The following is a 19,957-nucleotide window of genomic DNA, read 5'->3' on the forward strand; positions in this document are numbered from 1 at the left end:
CTCGGGGAGCAGTCGCAGGCCCCACGTGCCCCCACGTGTGCTCGGGGAGCAGTCGCAGGCCCCACGTGCTTCCACGTGTGCTCGGGGAGTACTGTCAGAGGCACCACGCACTCCCACGTGTGCTCGGGGAGTACTGTCAGAGGCACCACGCACTCCCAGGTGTCGCTCCCCCTCTTCGTGGAGGAACGACACAGGACCCTGCGTTGTTCTTTTGTCTGCTCGGCCCTTCCCGGGTTTGCTGTTGGTTCTTCCCGGGTTGGCTACTGACCCTTCCACCTCCGTGGAAGGGCGGTTCCCCCTGCCACTTTCCCCACTTCCGCGGGGGAGGGGCACACTGCCGGCCGGCTCTCTCGGGGGCTGCACAGGTGTTCCTTCAGATAGATGTTCCCGGTGCATGTTGTCTCTCTCCTCCTTTATAGTCCTCTTCCACCAATCCCAACTCTGCTACCCACACGCCGAGTACGCTGCTCTCCTCCAATCAGGAGCAGGTCCTGCTGTTTATTGGCTGAACTGGAGGCAGCTGGGTAGAAGCTGTACGCTCCTCTCCCAGCGCCATATTGTGGGAGAGCAGATGCATAGAATAAGTCTTAATTCCAGTAACTTAGTCTAGTCCGAGTTGCTCCCAGTTGCTCCCCACACCAGGTGTGCTCGGGAAGCATTTTGCAGGCACCACGCGCTCCCACATATTCTTGGGGGGTGCTGTCACAGGCCCCCACATGCTCACACGTGTTTTTGGGGGGTGGGACTCGGTTTCTGCCCGGCTACATCGGCCCTGTATGAGCACGGTGTCCTCTCCTACTGACGTGTCTGCTGGTCCCTCGAGCCACGGCCACGCTGAGGTCTGGAGGCCAGGCTGTGGCTCAGGCTCCGGCCCTCAGAGGCAGCCCGGCTTGTCCTAACATGCTGCTCTGCAGGTCTCCCACTCAGCACCCAGAACACACCATTCTTGCCCTAAGCAGGCGGTTCTGAAGGCATGGCCACAGGGAACAAAAGGGCGACCGTGCCCCTTTAAATGCCAGCCCCAGGGGTCTGCAGAGAGGAGGGCTGCGTGGGGGGTGCTGGAGGGTCAACAGAGGTGGGAGGGGCCCTTCCCTCCGGACACCCCCGCAGGCAGTCACAGCCAGTCTGCAAAGGGCACCTTCGGTAGCCACTTCCCCGGAGGTGCTCAGAGGCCCTAAACTCTCAGGATGACTGGGAGCCAATTCAGGGTAGCAGCAGGGAGAAAATCCCCCCAGCCCCGCTGTCACCTGTGGGGAAAATCCTGCGTATCTGGCGTTAAAAACCAAGGGCAAGGTGCTACGAAAACAGTTAAAAGTCCCCACTGCTCCCAGTTCTGAGGCGCGGTGTGGTCTGTCTGCCCCCACCCCCACAGCAGGCAGCAGGTGGCCTGGGCTTCGAAGCCAGCAATGCAGAACAACACAGAATCGGCGTCAGAGAGAACGCCCCTCCCACTTTCTGTGGCAGACCGGAAGCTTGCACTTGAGCTGGAGCTTCCCTGGGCCCATTCCCAGGTGCTGGCCGTGAGTGCCCGCCCCGCTGAGGTCCAGCCCTCACAGAAGGCCGGCGGGGCTGGGTGCGCCCCGAATTCCAGCGGGGCTGGGTGCGCCCCGAATTCCAGCACGCCGAGCGTGCACCGTGGCGGCTTATCCCAGGCCTGGGTTTTCACCAGCTGCACAGCACAGACCCCACCCAGGGTTATTGTGCACTGGATCTCACATGCGCTCTCCTGAGATGCCAGGAAGGAAGCAGACAAGCCCTGGAGCTGACGTGCACAGCTGCCCACAGCGTCCCTCCACCGGTCTTGTTAAACAGCAGCTGGTCCCCCCGGGAAAGGGCTGCATGCCCGCCAGCCATTCCCCACGCAGTCGCGCTGTGGCGAGGCTCAGTCCTCTGTCACTTCCAGAGCCACCGACAAAAAACACTGGGACTGAGCGTCTTCACAGTTAGACTGGAAGACAATGTCAACGACGGAGACGGCTCCCGGTGACCCCGCGGACACTGTGAGACGGCCCTCGGTGAGCCTGCCGATACTTGTCTGTCTTCCCAGGAGCCGCCGCAGGGCGAAGGGCGTCAGAACTCATCCCTGGGAGCTGCACACGTAGCAGCCACACTGCCCACTCCACCAGCACACGGGGCGGGGTGGCGGGGGAGTCGTAAGAATCATCTCCTCAGGTGAGAGGGGCCATTAACAACCGCCAGGCCCCTAACATCCTCATCTCAGAAAAGCACAGTCGTCCACGCCACAGGAACCTTGCAACACGCATGTGCACCTAGAGGTGGCCGTCTCCGTTTGATGTACGATTACAATGTTGCATTCTCTGGAAAACAGGCCAGGCCACTGCAGGGACCCGGCAGCCGAGCTCCAGCGCCAGCCTGACATTGCCAGCTGGGATCTTGCTAATTATTCAGTATGAATCCAAACAACCAGCTCTCCAAAGACAATCATCCCGTGGCCAGCAGGTGCTTCCCCCTCGGCTGGCTTGGCCAGGGCAGAAAGGCTGTGAACGGCGTCCTGACACGGAAGAGTGGGCTGGCTGCCTCTTCCCCAAGCTAGCACAGGACCCCAGACCCCAGCAGCCGTGCCTCTCTGCGGCAGGCTGGTGAGTTACAGAACAGACAGCTGATTGCAGATTCCACTCCTGCACCAGCCAGCTCCCACTCAGGCTAATCACTTAAATGATTTACAGCTGCATGAATATTCATGCGCCCCTGCCTTTCAAAGGAGAAAGCACAGCTGAGACAGCAGCATCAGCTCTGGAGCCCCCCTCCCCCGCTGGAGCAACTTCGCATGGTGGGGGGTGGGGGGGTCAGCCGCGAGGTCTCCTCTCTGACCTGCGCTGTTCCTGCAGGAGTCCCTGTGTGCCTTGAGCCACTCACTCGTGACTGCCCTTTTTCCACTCCCGTGACGCTTGTGACACGGCTTCCCGCATCAGGGTCACGGACGCTGAACAGGGGCAAATGACCGTGGGGAGGCAGAGAGGCCCTCCAGGGCAGTGGGGTCCACTTGGGAGGAGTGACCTGTTTCTCCCACACTGCAGACCCCACGGGCAGTTTCAGGTCAGCTGGGATGATGGCTGGGTCCACTAAGTCAGCCATCAACTAGGATGTTCACAGGAATGGACCAAAGTGCATGCCTGGACCAGAACTCCAGAGACGGCAGAGCAGCCACGCGTCCCCTCCACGTGGGACCCACTGGAGCCACAGGACCCCCCCCCACAGCAGCCCCTACTCAGCCACGCGTCCCCTCCACGTGGGACCCACTGGAGCCACAGGACCCCCCACAGCAGCCCCACTCAGCCACGCGTCCCATCCACGTGGGACCCACTGGAGCCAAAGGACCCCCCACAGCAGCCCCACTCAGCCACACGTCCCATCCACGTGGGACCCACTGGAGCCACAGGACCCCCCACAGCAGCCCCTACTCAGCCACGCGTCCCCTCCACGTGGGACCCACTGGAGCCACAGGACCCCCCACAGCAGCCCCACTCAGCCACGCGTCCCATCCACGTGGGACCCACTGGAGCCAAAGGACCCCCCACAGCAGCCCCACTCAGCCATACGTCCCCTCCACGTGGGACCCACTGGAGCCACAGGACCCCCCACAGCAGCCCCTACTCAGCCATGTGTCCTCTCCACGTGGGACCCACTGGAGCCACAGGACCACCCACAGCAGCCCTTGCTCAGCCATGTGTCCCCTCCACGTGGGACCCACTGGAGCCACAGGACCCCCCACAGCAGCCCCTACTCAGCCATGTGTCCCCTCCACGTGGGACCCACTGAAGCCACAGGACCCCCCACAGCAGCCCCTACTCAGCCACGTGTCCCCTCCATGTGGGACCCACTGGAGCCACAGGACCCCCCACAGCAGCCCCTACTCAGCCACGCGTCCCCTCCACGTGGGACCCACTGGAGCCACAGGACCCCCCACAGCAGCCCCACTCAGCCACGCGTCCCATCCACGTGGGACCCACTGGAGCCAAAGGACCCCCCACAGCAGCCCCACTCAGCCATACGTCCCCTCCACGTGGGACCCACTGGAGCCACAGGACCCCCCACAGCAGCCCCTACTCAGCCATGTGTCCTCTCCACGTGGGACCCACTGGAGCCACAGGACCACCCACAGCAGCCCTTGCTCAGCCACGTGTCCCCTCCACGTGGGACCCACTGGAGCCACAGGACCCCCCACAGCAGCCCCTACTCAGCCATGTGTCCCCTCCACGTGGGACCCACTGGAGCCACAGGACCACACACTCAGCAGCCCCTACTCAGCCACATGTCCCCTCCACGTGGGACCCACTGGAGCCACAGGACCCCCCACAGCAGCCCCTACTCAGCCACGTGTCCCCTCCACGTGGGACCCACTGGAGCCACAGGACCACACACAGCAGCCCCTACTCAGCCATGTGTCCCCTCCACGTGGGACCCACTGGAGCCAGAATCTGCTATCCACATCTATTGCGGCAGCACACAGGAGCACATAGCCCGTGTGTGTTGCCTTTGTTGTTGGCTACTATGTGATGGAGCAGGTGTGTGGAGGTCTGTGTCTCCCGTTTCAGATTCTCGATTCTCAGTCACAGGACCTGACAGCCTTTAACAAAGCAAGGGTGCAAAGCAGCCTACACGTGAAGCCAAAGCTCAGCAGGCACATCCCAGTGTGGGAAACAAGGAAAAGTCGGAAGCATCAGAAAAAAGATAATTTTCTAAAACCTTGGAGGGACCTCACGGCCTCACACCTCCGTGTCTCCAGGCAGCATACGGCACAACCCACTCCTGTCCAGGACACCTCCCGAATCGCCTCCCCATCCTAGAACCGCCGTTTCTCTTGACCCAGGAAGTACCTGGGAGTCAGAACTCTGACCTTTCACACAAAAGTGAAGCCTGAGACTTTCGGACTTCCCACACTGCCTTCCGTGCCCTCTGCCTTTGCTAAACGACCCGGGAGAAAATCTTCCAACTTTGTCACAGCACCCGTCTGGAGCAAGTGTGCCCTGGGAGCCGCAGGCTGAGCCGGCACGGGGGCCCAGGCTTGGGATGGGGGCACAGCCAGGCCGAGCTGGCACTGGGACCCAGGCTTGGGACAGGGGCGCGGCCAGGCCGAGCTGGCACTGGGGCCTAGGCTTGGGACGGGGGCACGGCCAGGCCGAGCTGGCACTGGGACCCAGGCTTGGGATGGGGGTACAGCCAGGCCGAGCCGGCACTGGGACCCAGGCTTGGGACAGGGGCGCGGCCAGGCCGAGCTGGCACTGGGGCCTAGGCTTGGGACGGGGGCACGGCCAGGCCGAGCTGGCACTGGGACCCAGGCTTGGGATGGGGGTACAGCCAGGCCGAGCTGGCACTGGGACCCAGGCTTGGGACAGGGGCGCGGCCAGGCCGAGCTGGCACTGGGGCCCAGGCTTGGGACAGGGGCACGACCAGGCTGAGCTGGCACTGGGACCCAGGCTTGGGACGGGGGCGCAGCCAGGCCGAGCTGGCACGGGGGCCTAGGCTTGGGACGGGGGCACGGCCAGGCCGAGCTGGCACTGGGACCCAGGCTTGGGACGGGGGCACGGCCAGGCCGAGCTGGCACTGGGGCCCAGGCTTGGGGCAGGGTGTGTGCTCAGCATCTGGCGTAGCACGGGGGCCCATGGCAGCCATTCTCGCTCACTCTCCTCCAGTCACTCATGCTGGGTTCTGCACCCAAAGAGGGGGTGGGCTGGCCTGTCCCCCCAGCTCTGGCCAATCTGCCTCTTGCTGCTCACAGCAGACAAGCAGGAACTCTGGTGACGTCACAGCCCCGCGTGCTCACATCTGCTCTAATACACCACGGAAAATCGTGCATCAGCTGGGCTTCCACTGTTCCAGGACAGTTAGCAAGCTACACACACTATAAATGCTTCCCAGTGGGAACCTTGGCTGGAATCTGAGTTTCTGTCCATGCCCCTGTCACCAGGGCTGGCCACAGACTGGTGGCAGCGGCATTGCTGGCCCTGCAGAATCTGAGGCTCCTCGGCACCTCTGACCCCTGTCCATGTCTGGAGCAGACTGGCTAGTGTGCATCAATCAACACAAGCCAGGAGCCATGGCCACGTGGCTGTCAACTCTCCGCTTGAGGCGACCTCCTGCCAGGCTCACCCTGGGCTCCCTCCCCAGTCCTGCAGACACAGACACCGCCCCGACGTTGTTCCACACTCATCTTCCCACGCCCCACGGCAGCCCGCACGTGCATGCCCGCGAGCTACTCACCTTCCGGCTCCCCGCACAGGGTACACTGCGACTCTGCAAACAAAGAGACAGAAAAGCCATTACTCTCATGAGCCCAGACTGCGGCGGACACAGACAACAGGGCAGGATGTGGGCTCGGCGGCCACAGGGTGGACATCTCGGCACACAGGCTGGGCCCGCCTGCAGCCTCGGCCAGCGTCCCGCACGTGACGACAGTGACACCCTCTCTGTCCTGCACACAGCAAACACGACTTCACAACTCCTTCCACATGCTCAGCACACTCGGCACTTAGGGAAGGTAGTACTGGCTACTTTAGAACTCTGTAGCGGCGACTCCAGGCACCGCAACTACGAGCACAAATGTGACACCCTGTGTCAGTAAAACAGCAGCCTGACAAGTGCTGCTTAGTTAGCAGGTCCATGGGCTCAGATTTGGCTCAGCAGGACGGACGGAGCTATCTGAGGACCGTGGTGTTCGCAGTCCCACAGCGAGTTCTGACAGACACACGATGAAGCTAACACTCCAGGGCCAGGCACACCTGTGCGCCACTCTAGCCTCTGTCCACCTGCCCGCAGTACCGGGGCAGGGCTCTGACTGGGACAGTGACAAACCCCATGGAGCACAGGGCCGCACACCAGTGCACTGAACGTGCAAGCCCCTCGGACAGCAGTGGCCTGCACCAGGCCCTCAAGGAGTCCCTGGCCCTCGGTTCTGTCCTGTGCTGTCGGGGCCAGAGAACAGATGCTATCTAGGCTGGGATTTCTGAAGACAGGTGTTGGTCACCCTGCAGTGTCCACGCTAGGTCCAGGCAGGCCCAGTCAGAGCTGGCCCAGCCCCTGTGGCAAGGAGCAGGCACAGGACTCTGAGGGAAGCAGAAGTAGGTGGACGGTTGGCCTTCTGGGAGCTGAACAGTCCATGGTGGCCTGGAGAGCTCTGGAGGCTCCAGGCCCTTGGTCAGCCTGGATGGACGAGGAGGGACAGAGAGGAGCAGGCTCTCTATGGTGCGGTCACGACTGGCCGCGGGAAGGTGGGTGGGCCTCTGTGCACCTGTGATCCGCACCCTGAGTCCAGGACTCAGAACACGGGGAAGCCCCACATCTTCACCGTGAGCAGAAACAGTGAATCGCGCACCACCCCCCACGTCTGACCTGGCACATGTGTGACGCTCCCAGGAGAGCACTGGGGTAGCTGGCGTGGGCCCTGACACAGGGTGGGCAACTGCCCCCAAGCCAGGTAGTGCTGAGTCAGGCCCTCGGGTCCACAGCAGTCCTCCCAAAACTGCGCAGACAGAACCAAGCACCCCTCTCTGACGCCAAGGAGTGTTCACCTCTTTCCCTGTTTCCAAGGCCGGATCCCAGGGCGGCTTCTGGGCTGCACTAGCACACGCCCACGGCAGATAAGGGCTCAAGAGCTCCCGCGTGTGTGTGACTGGAGGGGACGTGTGGAGGACTGGGGCGGGGTGACGGCTCACCAGGGGGTGGCAGGGCTGGGGTGACAGTGACAGCTCACTGGGGAGGTGACACCCACAGCAGCAGCCCAGGTCCCCACGCCCCCACCCCAGGAATGCAAGGGGCTCTCTGCTGAGAAAAGCCTCCTGGAAACGCCATCCCCAAGCCAGAGACACGAGGGGGCTTCAAGAGTGCGGAGCCCGAATACCTCCTGTGGACTGAGAGGCCAGATGTCCGGGCTGCACAGTGGTCACTCCTGAACAAAAGGCTGGGTGCCTGGGACAGCCCCGCTCTGCAGGTCACCACAGCCTTCTCAGCTGAGGCTCCCGGGAGCCCACAGCCAGGGGCAGTTCAGCTCTGTCCCCAGGCCTGACCAAAACTCAGAACAGGAAGAGGAGCAAGCTCAGGGCTCAGGGGCCTGAGACCAGGCAGGGGACACAGCACTGACCACTGCACCCCACAGGGCACAGGGAGAGGCCGCTGGATGGCGCAGACACTGAGACCCCCCAAGCTGGCCCACAGGGGCAGCACCCGAAACAAGCAGGTGGCCCTGTCTCAAGGATCCAGGGCTGAGCTCCAGAGAGAATAAGCCCCAGGCCACCCCAGCCACAAATCTGTCCTCTGTGCTGCCCAGCCCACCTCACACAGGACTTTCCCCGTCTGCCCACGTGGCCTGACGGTCAGCACCTGGCTACTTCCAAAGGACGTGAGCAGGAGCTATGGTCTTGTGTCCACATTGGCTGTGGCTCCAGATCTTCTCAGTGGCCCTCTCTCTGCCAGGACACAGCCCTGTAAAACTGCCCGCCACGGCCGCTCAGCCGCAGCGACCTTGGGAACAAAGGCAGCAGCCCAGCAGCAGGTGTGGCGACGGGCGGCACTCGAGCCCTGAGCACGGCATTTCCTGAGGGACCGTTGGTTCCAGGAAGAGAGGCAGTAAGAACCTGTCCTCTTCGGACATGTTCCAGGGGCCAGCAGGGAGCCTCTGCCCTGGCTGTGGGGTCATCCAGGGGAACGAGGTTTCCTCCCACCGTTGAACGGGAATGCAAGTGGATGACCCCAGGGAGCACTTGAACCTCACCGTACCGCAGTCTCACGGCAGAAGTCAGCCCCCAGACACCAGGAATGGTGGCCAGAGTGTGGGAGGCTCCTGGACCCCGTCTCACTCCTGTTTATGCTGGACAGAGGCCTCCCTGGGAGCAGAGGTGCCTTCCACCATGACTACCTAGGCCCAGAGCAGTGGCCCACGTCAGCAGCGGCCTGCGGACCCCACTGTGCGATGCTCAGCCCTAAAGCCTCCCCGGTCACCTCTGCCAGCAACTCCAGCCACTTTGCAGAGACCGGCCGAATTGTAAGATGGGGGCTGTCCACTGGGGCTTCCTTCTCCCACTCCGCGGCCAAGGCGGGGTCTGCTCTCAGCCCCCTGGGGCTGTCAGACAAAGCTGGCCTCAGGGAGGTGAAACCAGGGCCCACACTGAGTCAGGGGTGAACGCCCCTTCTGGTCCCCCAGCTCCTTGCAACAGCAATCAGGGAAGCGTGTGTGCAAACAGGTGAAACGAAGCAGTCCCTGGTTTAGAGCTGTAACAGGTGGTAACAGCAGAACAGCCTGGGGGCCAGGAGGCTGGGGGAGGGGAAGGAGAACCCCGGCTGAACTGGGACCCTGCTCAGCAGGGGCAAGATGACACCAGCTTTCCTGCCGTTGGGGAGGGGCCCTCGGGCCCTCAGAGCCCAGGCAAGGTGTGAGAAGGGTGCAGCTCCCGCAGGGGCGGGAGGGGGTTGTGGGTGCAGTGAGGCAGGCTCTGGGCCCTCTCTCCTGGGAGGTGGGGCTGGCACTGCAGGCCATGGGGGAGGCAGTGGGAGGGAGCCTGAAGGCTGGCGCAGGGTCCCAGCAGAGGCAGGGACCTCCGTGAGGATAGCGGCAGCGTGGCTTATGGGTGGGTGGGTGGAGTCTCATCTCCTTTAGGTGACCTGAGACTCTGGGGGAGCTGGCAGCTGAGGGCACTGTCACTCATGATTTAAACCGGGCGCTAGGCCCTCTGCCCCACAGAGGGAGCAGTGGGATCCGGACCTTCCCAGGAAGGTTCAAACGCTGGCCAGAGGGTAGGCCCCAGCTTGGGTGTCCTGCAGGTGAGCGGAGCTGCTGCGGATGTGGGGGCAAAACACACCAGCACCCAGCGTCCAGCACCCAGAACCCAGCACCCAGAACCCAGTGCCCATTGCCCAGCACCCAGCGCCCAGCACCCAGAACCCAGCACCCAGCGCCCAGCACCCAGCGCCCAGCACCCAGAACCCAGCGCCCAGCACCCAGAACCCAGTGCCCAGTGCCCAGCACCCAGAACCCAGCGCCCAGCGCCCAGAACCCAGCACCCAGAACCCAGTGCCCAGCACCCAGCGCCCAGTGCCCAGCACCCAGCGCCCAGCGCCCAGTGCCCAGAACCCAGCGCCCAGCGCCCAGAACCCAGCGCCCAGCACCCAGCACCCAGAACCCAGCGCCCAGCACCCATCGCCCAGTGCCCAGCACCCAGCGCCCAGTGCCCAGAACCCAGCACCCAGTGCCCAGCGCCCAGCGTGGGCTGGGAACTGCAGAGCAGCGCCTGCGTCTCCAAGTCCTGCCACACTCGTGTCCATGGCTTCCTCGTCCTTACCCAAGGAACACCCATTCAGAAAATACTCGCAGTGTAGACGGGATGGGGCCGGACCCGTGGCTGAGTCATCCTCGCAGCAGTCTGCCACGGTGAGGGCCGCCCCAGCCCTGTGCAGACCCACGCGGCCATCCTTCCTGGGCAGGGTCCACTTGGGCGCCAGCACGCAAGGGGCCTGGCCCCTCCCACCTCGATCTGCACCAGGGCTGCCTCTCATTTCACTCTCCCGCAGAGGGCCACCCCACATCAGCAGAGGTCCGACCTGGTGCACACTCTCAGGGACGAGCCCTCAACCACGCCTCGCACACTTGGGCCCTGAGTGGGGCGTCCTGCGCATGCACCCTCTGCTGCTGCAGTGCCGGCCCTCACAGCCCTGTCCCCCACAGCTCCGGGACCCCCAGGGTTGGGGTGCACTTGACCTCAGCTCAAGGAGAGAGGGCAGAAAGTGCGGCAGCTCTCCCACCGGAGGCCACTTGGCTGGAACCAGGCTGAGTCCCAGGCTTCCTCACATCAGCCACAGACGTGGAGAGCTGTCCCCTGCACCCTCAGGGGCAGAGCCGGCTGCTGCTGGGACAGGTGGGCCAGCGCAGGCCAGGAGGCCAGCAGGAGGCAACAGGAAGGGCTGGCACCGGCTCCCAGAAACCAGAACTGCACTCATTTCCCTTTGCTCCTCCAAAGGGAACACAGGACTCACTGATGTCCCCTCCCCTGGGGCTCACAGCGCTCAGCCGTCCTCAGCACCTGACGCCCCTGCCAGCAGCCCCTCAACCCCATAACAGGAGCTGGGACCAGCTTCAGACGCCCTACCCAAGCCCCTCGGCCAATGCTGGTGCTTCCCAGGGGGGCTCTGTGCCAGGTGGACGGTGAGAAACGGGGAAGGGTGCCTGGGCTGACCTTCAAACCCTGCCTGGGAAAGCGAGGGGCATGCAGGGAAAATCCAGAGATCCTCAATTACTGCGTTTCTCAAGTTAATGGGAGCAAACAGAAAGCCGGGGATTGATCATGAGAGAGAAGAAAAATAAAGAGAACGAGAATGACCGATGCTGCCTGACAACAGAAAATCCAGACAGAAAAGACTTAAGCCGCCGGCGAAAAGGCACACATGGCACCGCTGAGCTCAGCCCACCTTGCAAAGCAAAGGAGCCCCAGGTGCACGTGCTATGAGATCCAGGGCTGGACGCTACTCAGGGGGCCCCGCGGGCCCTGGTCCTGCCACCTGACTGCCCTCTGACTGTGCCCTGGGCATGAGCAGGCACTGTCACTCCTCCCTCCAACCCTGAGGCCAGCAGGCGCCCAGCCAGGCTGCCTTCCAGAAAGAGGGAAGATTGGCTTAGCACCGTCAGCCACACAGGGACCCCCAAGGGATGCAAGACTCCGAGAGAAATAACACTCCCCTGCCTAGCAGAGGACACACAGGCCAAGGCCTCGGGGAGGGGGGGCAGTGCCTGTGTCCCTCAGGCTGACCCATCCCCAGTGCCCCCTGTCTCCAAGCGTGTGCTGGCCTCTCAGGGTCCCTCAGTGCCCAGGGCTCTGCCAGCAAACTGTGTAAACTGCTTAGGGCTCCCGTGGCAATGAATTTCTGTTGTTTAAGTAAAGCCAAGAGATTTCTGTGCCTGTGAGGGTCACTTCAGGTAAGTTGATGTACAAACAAGTCAGACCCAGTTACAGCAAATCGAGCTGGAGGGAGTCTGGAGGCAGGTCTTCCACCAGCTGCCCTGGGGGAGATCGCACCCCACAGAGAAGCGTGCTCGGACCCGGCACTGCAAAGGGACTTACCGGAAGGACATTCTGACGTGTGACACCTATATTCCTCCCTGCATTTCCGCCCTGTGAAAATTCATGTGTGTGTGTCCCCTCTGAACTGTAAAAGTAAGGCCAGCGTGCACAGCTCCAGCCTGGATTTTTTCACCACTTTCGTGTTTGTCTGATTTAGATCTGCTTCAAACTCGCGCTGAGAAAACCACACAGTTGATTCAAGTCCTTCTCTGTCAAAACGGACGAAGCCCAGGGCAGAGCTTGAAGGGCTCGCAAGCTGAGTGTTTCCTGCTGGGGACAGGCCACACCAGGGGCAGGAAAGGACCCACGCTCTACCTGCTCTCGTGGCCACACAGGCACCTGGGAGTGGCTGCAGCGACTCTGAGGGAGGAGCCCCGGGACTCCTGGCCACAGTGCGCAGCACTGGGGGCGTGGGTGCCAGGTTCGGCATGAATGCTGTACACAAAGCTCTCAAAAAGAAGGCAATGGAATTCTACCCATCTGCAGGTCCCACATGGACGCACCCTAGAACCAAGCCCTCTGGCCGTGAGATCAGGAACGCAGGCAAGGCCTTGCTTAACACGGTTCCCAGAAGCAAAGCCACCTGTCCCCGCTGAGCTGCGTCCTGCAAGATCCATGCGGCAGAGTCCCGACCCCAGCCCCTACAGGTTACGTTGGGGTCACACTCCTCGGAGCAGACCAGGCCCCTGTCCAACATGATGGGCGTGGACAGGAGAGACACACACAGGGACATCATGTGAAGATGGGCAGTGCTACCAGAAGCCACAGAGCTGCCCCACGCGAGGACAGGAGCCCTGCTTCCCCGTGGGGAGGTGCAGGACATGCAGAGCCCTGAGCTGGACGTGGGGCTCCCGGGCTGAGACCAGGCCTCGGTGCCCTGAATCCTCTGTTGTGCCAGTTTGTAAGCAGCAGCTCTGCCTGATGAAGCTCCCCGTGGAATGGTAACCACGCAGGTGTGAGCACGAGAGAAATACCCTGTAGTGAAAGGCTGCCCAGTGGAGAGCCTGTCTTTGCCGGTCTATCTTTGAAATATCTGCCTGCATCCGGGCTTTCGTGCTGCCTTTGCCCCGCACCCCAGCAGATACCTCTGCCTGCTGCTCCAATGCTCAGCACTACCAGTGCACCTAAGATGGTGCAAAAAAGGAATCCAAAGTATGGGCTTACTTTGCTGCAATTTTTTTCATAACATGCAGAAAATGTGTATTATGAAAAATCTATGCATGGGTTTCAAAAAACCAATATACAAACATATAATTTATTTTTGCACAAACTTTAAAAAGCTATTTTCATTTTGTGTGAAGGGGAGAGAGAGACAGAGACGCACAGAGAAATCTCTCGTTTGCTGCCTCACTCCTCAGATGTCTACAACAGCCAGTTTGTGGCCAAGGCACTTGGGAGCCCATGAGCTTGGGAGAAGCCCAAGTCCTTGACCTCACCTTCTGCTCCCAGGTGTGCACCTGCAGGAAGCTGGATGGGAAGTGGGGCTGGGGCTCCCAGGTGTGCACCTGCAGGAACTGGAGGGAGGCAGGGCTGGGGCTGCCCCCAGGGTGTGCACCTGCAGGAGGCTGGAGGGAGGCGGGGCTGGGGCTGCCCCCAGGGTGTGCACCTGCAGGAGGTTGGAGGGAGGCGGGGCTGGGGCTTCTCTCAGGTGTGCATCTGCAGGAAGCTGGAGGGAGGCAGGGCTGGGGCTTCTCTCAGGTGTGCATCTGCAGGAAGCTGGAGGGAGGCAGGGCTGGGGCTTCTCTCAGGTGTGCACCTGCAGGAAGCCAGGTCAGAGTGGCAGGCCTGGGGCTGCCCCCAGGGTGTGCACCTGCAGGAGGCTGGAGGGAGGCGGGGCTGGGGCTGCCCCCAGGGTGTGCACCTGCAGGAGGCTGGAGGGAGGCAGGGCTGGGGCTGCTCCCAGGTGTGCACCTGCAGGAGGCTGGAGGGAGGTAGGGCTGGGACTGCCCCCAGGGTGTGCACCTGTAGGAGGCTGGAAGGAGGCAGGGCTGGGGCTTCTCTCAGGTGTGCATCTGCAGGAGGCTGGAGGGAGGCGGGGCTGGGGCTGCTCCCAGGTGTGCACCTGTAGGAGGCTGGAGGGGGACAGGGCTGGGGCTGCCCTCAGGGTGTGCACCTGTAGGAGGCTGGAGGGAGGCAGGACTGGGGCTGCCCCCAGGGTGTGCACCTGCAGGAAGCTGGAGGGAGGCAGGGCTGGGGCTTGCTTCTCTCAGGTGTGCATCTGCAGGAGGCTGGAGGGAGGCGGGGCTGGGGCTGCCCCCAGGGTGTGCACCTGTAGGAACCTGGAAGGAGGCAGGGCTGGGGCTGCCCCCAGGGTGTGCACCTGTAGGAGGCTGGAGGGAGGCAGGGCTGGGGCTTCTCTCAGGTGTGCACCTGCAGGAGGTTGGAGGGAGGCGGGGCTGGGGCTGCCCCCAGGGTGTGCACCTGTAGGAGGCTGGAGGGAGGCGGGGCTGGGGCTTCTCTCAGGTGTGCACCTGCAGGAGGCTGGAGGGAGGCAAGACTGGGGCTGCCCCCAGGGTGTGCACCTGTAGGAGGCTGGAGGGAGGCGGGGCTGGGGCTTCTCTCAGGTGTGCACCTGCAGGAAGCCAGGTCAGAGTGGCAGGCCTGGGGCTGCCCCCAGGGTGTGCACCTGTAGGAGGCTGAGGGAGGCAGGACTGGGGCTGCCCCCAGGGTGTGCACCTGCAGGAAGCTGGAGGGAGGCAATACTGGGGCTGCTCCCAGGTGTGCACCTGCAGGAGGCTGGAGGGAGGCAGGACTGGGGCTGCTCCCAGGAGTGCACCTGCAGGAGGCTGGAGGGAGGCAGGGCTGGGGCTGCTCCCAGGTGTGCACCTGCAGGAGGTTGGAGGGAGGCGGGGCTGGGGCTGCCCCCAGGGTGTGCACCTGCAGGAGGTTGGAGGGAGGCAGGGCTAGGCTGCCCCCAGGGTGTGCACCTGCAGGAACTGGAGGGAGGCAGGGCTGGGCCTACAACCCAGGCTGAGAGCATCCTGAGCCATGTCTCATACATGTGCCCCTCTGTGAATCCTCTGAGGTGCCCTCATGAAGACCTTGTGTGTCACCAACACTGCTAACTGTCACCACATACACACATTTGTAAGCCACTGCTGTGTACAGAGGACGATGGTTTAGCTGTGGATTACAATGCTGCTTTTTAATGTGTATATTGAGGCACATGCAGAGTGAACCCCTCTGGGAAGCTAACAGTCAACATATCTGCATCCCCAGAGATTGCGTGATCAATACATTCTTTTTGACATAAGCATTTCCCAATAACTCTGAACTCGCACAGAAAACACGATGCCAGGGCTGCTGGATGTGGAGTTAGGCAGCTCTGAGTGGGAGCCCCCAGCCTCTTGCCAGCTGCAGGTTCTTTCAAATGGTCTCTGATTTCTGTGCGGCCACACCCCAGGGCGCCAGCTCCATGCCTTCCCCTGGGCTTACAACACAGGGACAAGACAGAGTCCCTGACCCGCTGGCGGGCACCACAGTCTTCCACTAAACTAAGGGCCCTGGGGGAACAAGCGAGACCAACTCATCTCTAAATACACTGCCTGGCACGCAGAGTCAGTGGATGCACTCAGTGGATGCACTCAGGGGACGCACAGGGACGGTCACAGCAGCAATGTCCCTCATGCCCACCAGTGGACAAACAACAAGGGGGCACCTTGAAAACAGCACGCAACGCGAAACGGAGCAGTCACAAGGGATGGTGACTGCACACACTGACCTGAACACTTGGAAAAGGTGCCATATACCGTGTGTTAACTTTAGCTGAGCTGGTGGAATAAGTGAACGTGTGGATGAGTTGGTGGCCTCAGACAAGCCCCTGCACGGGTACGGAAACATTTGTTCAATGACAGTGACAATGACCGCAGGGTTTCTATGAGGCTGCACAGCAGCATCTGTGTGTCCGACGCTGGGCCAGCGCAAATGTCTGTGGTCAGCCAGGAAGGATCCCATGACCGTTCCCTGTGCAGGCCCAGCTCGTGGAGCTCATGCTGACCCGTCCAGCCCAGCCCTGACAGGTCACTTAGCAGAGAACAGAGCCGCTGCAAGGCCAAGGCAGGAGGCAGTGTTCTCCCATCACCACCACCTGCAGGCCACGTTGTGGTCACCACCATGATAGCATGGAAGGGAGAACTGTAAAGAAGAGGGCAGGGGATGCCCCCACGGACCCCAGCTGTGTGGCTGCTCCACACCTACAGAGCCAGCGGTCATCCCAGGCCCGTGTCCAAGCTGCAACACCTGCTCTGCAACCCTTGGTGAAAAAGGAATCGGAAGTGTGGATTCACACCTTACAGTTCTTTCAAATCCCAAACCAATGCTTTCCTAGGCAATAAGTCAGAGAGCAGAAGGAGAGTGCAGCCTGGCACCCAAGGCTGACCTTCGCACGGCCCCTCTGCTGCCCCAACAGCTGTGTGACAGTGACCGAGGGCTGGGAACACGTTGTGACCTTAACCCTCTCTTTAGGCTGCAGTGCAATTAAGCAAGCCCACCAGAGGTGAGGATGCAGAGCACTCGGGGTGCTCCCACTTCTGTGTGGCCCCAACCATCCCCCGCAGGAACCTGTGCCTCCACAGACTCCCCTCCCTGCCCTGGCTCCCCGATTCTGGATATTCCAGTGAGGCCACACAACAGGTGGCCTTTCCTACCGGCTTCCTTCATTCGGCGATGCCATCTAGCACATGACCTCGGCTCTGGCCTGCTTCTTCCTTGTACCCTGTGAACTGCCTGCTACAAACATGCGTGTGCTGTTTCCTCTTGGTTCGTGTTTCCAGTTCTGGGCACAGAGCACCGTGAAACTGCTGGTCTTTCAGGACTTCTATGTGTGAATCTTTGTGGACAGCCAGAACGGGAGCTGTGTTCCACAGCTTGCATCCCCACTGACAGTGCTGGAGGGTGGACGCCATGCCTTCATTTTTTTCCCACTAACCCCTGCCAATTACTGGGTTTTAAGCTGTGTTTCCTGCCGACTGCTGATCTGGGGAATCCTATGGTTGGTTCACTGGTCATCTGGGCACTTCCTTTGAAGAAAGGTCTATTCTAGCTCTGTTTCAATTAGGTTGTTTATTCTGAATTGCAAGAGCTATCCAAAGGCCGCGAATGCTACATTGTAGCTCTATCCTGTACCTCTTCTTTCACTCTGGTTTTAGTAATCTGATGTCTCTTTTCCGCATCAGTAAACCAAAGGCTTGACAATTTTACGGAACTTCTCCAAGAGTCTACTTTGGTATCACTGATCCTCTCTCACTTTGCACTGTGTATTTCATGATTTTCTGCTCCACTCAGCTAAGGTGACTGTGACCCTGGATGTGAAAGTGACTTCGCAATGAACCTGTGGGCAAATATCAATTCAGTGAGTAAACTGTCTGCCAGCAGGCCCCGCCCTCAGTGCTAGGCAGTGGCAGTGACCACAGGTCTGGACTGGGCACCACCCTCTCACATGGCCCACCACAGAAGGCACCACAAAGTCAGGTGAAAAGTGAAATCCGGTTTCCCACACCTTCACGACTTGGCAGTTCCTTCGGGAAAATGCACCCTCTGAGGGCAGAGAGCCAGTCAGTCACCCCCGTGGAGTAACTCTGCTTTCCACTGTGCCTTGCACAGACCACCCCACGAACACCACAGCCATTAACTGCTTGGTGCTGCATGCTGATGCCTGCCAATCAACATTAAGAACACAGAAAAAAAGAGAAGTCACTAAGAGAGTGAGAAAATTAAGGGTAACAAACTTCACCGGGTTTTTATTGATGATAACCTTGCCTCCTGTTTCTAGTCCATTCCCTATAGATGCTGGGGGAGTGCACACATGGGATGACAGGGCTCAGGGTCACTGGGTGAGAGCACACATGGCGTGACGGGGCTCAGGGTCACTGGGTGAGTGCACACATGGGGTGACGGGGCTCAGGGTCACTGGGTGAGTGCACACATGGGGTAACAGGGCTCAGGGTCACTGGGTGAGAGCACACACGGGGTGACGGGTTTCAGGGGTCACTAGGTGAGTGTACACATGGGTGACGGGGCTCAGGGTCACTGGGTGAGTGCACACACACACACACACACGGGGTGACAGGGCTCAGGGTCATTGGGTGAGTGCACACACGGGGTGACGGGTTTCAGGGGTCACTAGGTGAGTGTACACACGGGGTGACGGGACTCAGGGTCACTGGGTGAGTGCACACACACACACACGGGGTGACGGGGCTCAGGGTCACTGGGTGAGTGCACACACACACACACGGGGTGAAAGGGCTCAGGGTCACTAGGTGAGTGCACACACGGGGTGACGGGTTTCAGGGATCACTAGGTGAGTGTACACACGGGTGATGGGGCTCAGGAGTCACTGGGTGAGTGCACACACGGGGTGACGGGGCTCAGGGTCACTGGGTGAGTGCACACACACACACATGGGGTGACAGGGCTCAGGGTCACTGGGTGAGTGCACACACACACACACAGGGTGACAGGGCTCAGGGGTCACTGGGTGAGAGTACACATGGGGTGACGGAGCTCAGGGTCACTGGGTGAGTGCACACACGGGTTGACAGGGCTCAGGGTCACTGGGTGAGTGCACACACGGGGTGACAGGGCTCATGGGTCACTGGGTAAGTGCACACACAGGGTGACAGGGCTCAGGGGTCACTGGGTGAGAGCACACACGGGGTGACAGGGCTCAGGGTCACTGGGTGAGTGCACACACGGGGTGATGGGTTTCAGGGGTCACTAGGTGAGTGTACACACGGGGTGACAGGGCTCATGGGTCACTGGGTAAGTGCACACACAGGGTGACAGGGCTCATGGGTCACTGGGTGAGTGCACACACACACACGGGGTGACGGGGTTCAGGGTCACTGGGTGAGAGCACACACATGGGGTGATGGGGCTCAGGGTCACTGGGTGAGTGCACACACGGGGTGACGGGTTTCAGGGGTCATTAGGTGAGTATACACACGGGGTGACGGGGCTCAGGGTCACTGGGTGAGTGCACACACACACGGGGTGACGGGGCTCAGGGTCACTGGGTGAGTGCACACACACACACACACACACATGGGGTGACAGGGCTCATGGGTCACTGGGTAAGTGCACACATGGGGTGACAGGGCTCAGGGTCATTGGGTGAGTGCACACACGGGGTGACGGGTTTCAGGGGTCACTAGGTGAGTGTACACACGGGGTGACAGGGCTCATGGGTCACTGGGTAAGTGCACACATGGAGTGACAGGGCTCAGGGGTCACTAGGTGAGTGCACACACGGGGTGACGGGTTTCAGGGGTCACTAGGTGAGTGTACACACGGGGTGACAGGGCTCAGGGGTCACTGGGTAAGTGCACACATGGGGTGACAGGGCTCAGGGTCACTGGGTGAGAGCACACACGGGGTGACAGGGCTCAGCGTCACTGGGTGAGTGCACACATGGGGTGATGGGGCTCAGGGTCACTAGGTGAGTGCACACACACACGGGGTGATGGGGCTCAGGGTCACTAGGTGAGTGCACACACACACGGGGTGATGGGGCTCAGGGGTCACTGGGTGTGTGCACACACGGGGTGATGGGGCTCTGGGGTCACTGGGTGAATTCACACACAGGTGACGGTTCTCAGGGGTCACTGGGTGAGTGCACACACAGGTGATGGGGCTCAGGGGTCACTGGGTGAGTGCACACATGGGGTGACAGGGCTCAGGGTCACTGGGTGAGTGCACACACACACGGGGTGACAGGGCTGAGGGTCACTGGGTGAGAGCACACACACGGGGTGATGGGGCTCAGGGATCACTGGGTGAGTGCACACACACATACACTCACGGGGTGACAGGGCTCAGGAGGTCACTGGGTGAGTGCACACACAGGGTGACAGGGCTCAGGGAATAATGTCTGTGTCGTCATAGCCTCCAGT

General features: G+C 61.2%; 1 protein-coding gene across 5 annotated transcripts in view; it reads right to left on the reverse strand.

Moving 5' to 3' along the window:
* The window catches only part of DLGAP2 (DLG associated protein 2), a 571,440-nt gene that overhangs the window by 204,045 nt on the left and 347,438 nt on the right, over positions 1 to 19,957 (reverse strand). For all 5 annotated transcript variants that reach the window (XM_070047249.2, XM_070047250.2, XM_089302832.1 and 2 more), the window contains one exon: positions 6,223 to 6,255. In XM_070047249.2, coding sequence (XP_069903350.2) covers positions 6,223 to 6,255 — 33 coding nt within the window. The remainder of the gene's footprint in view (positions 1 to 6,222; positions 6,256 to 19,957) is intronic.

This window comes from Oryctolagus cuniculus, chromosome 8 (assembly GCF_051225735.1).
Source record: "Oryctolagus cuniculus isolate XC-2025 breed Fujian yellow rabbit chromosome 8, ASM5122573v1, whole genome shotgun sequence".
Classification (NCBI taxonomy): domain Eukaryota; kingdom Metazoa; phylum Chordata; class Mammalia; order Lagomorpha; family Leporidae; genus Oryctolagus; species Oryctolagus cuniculus.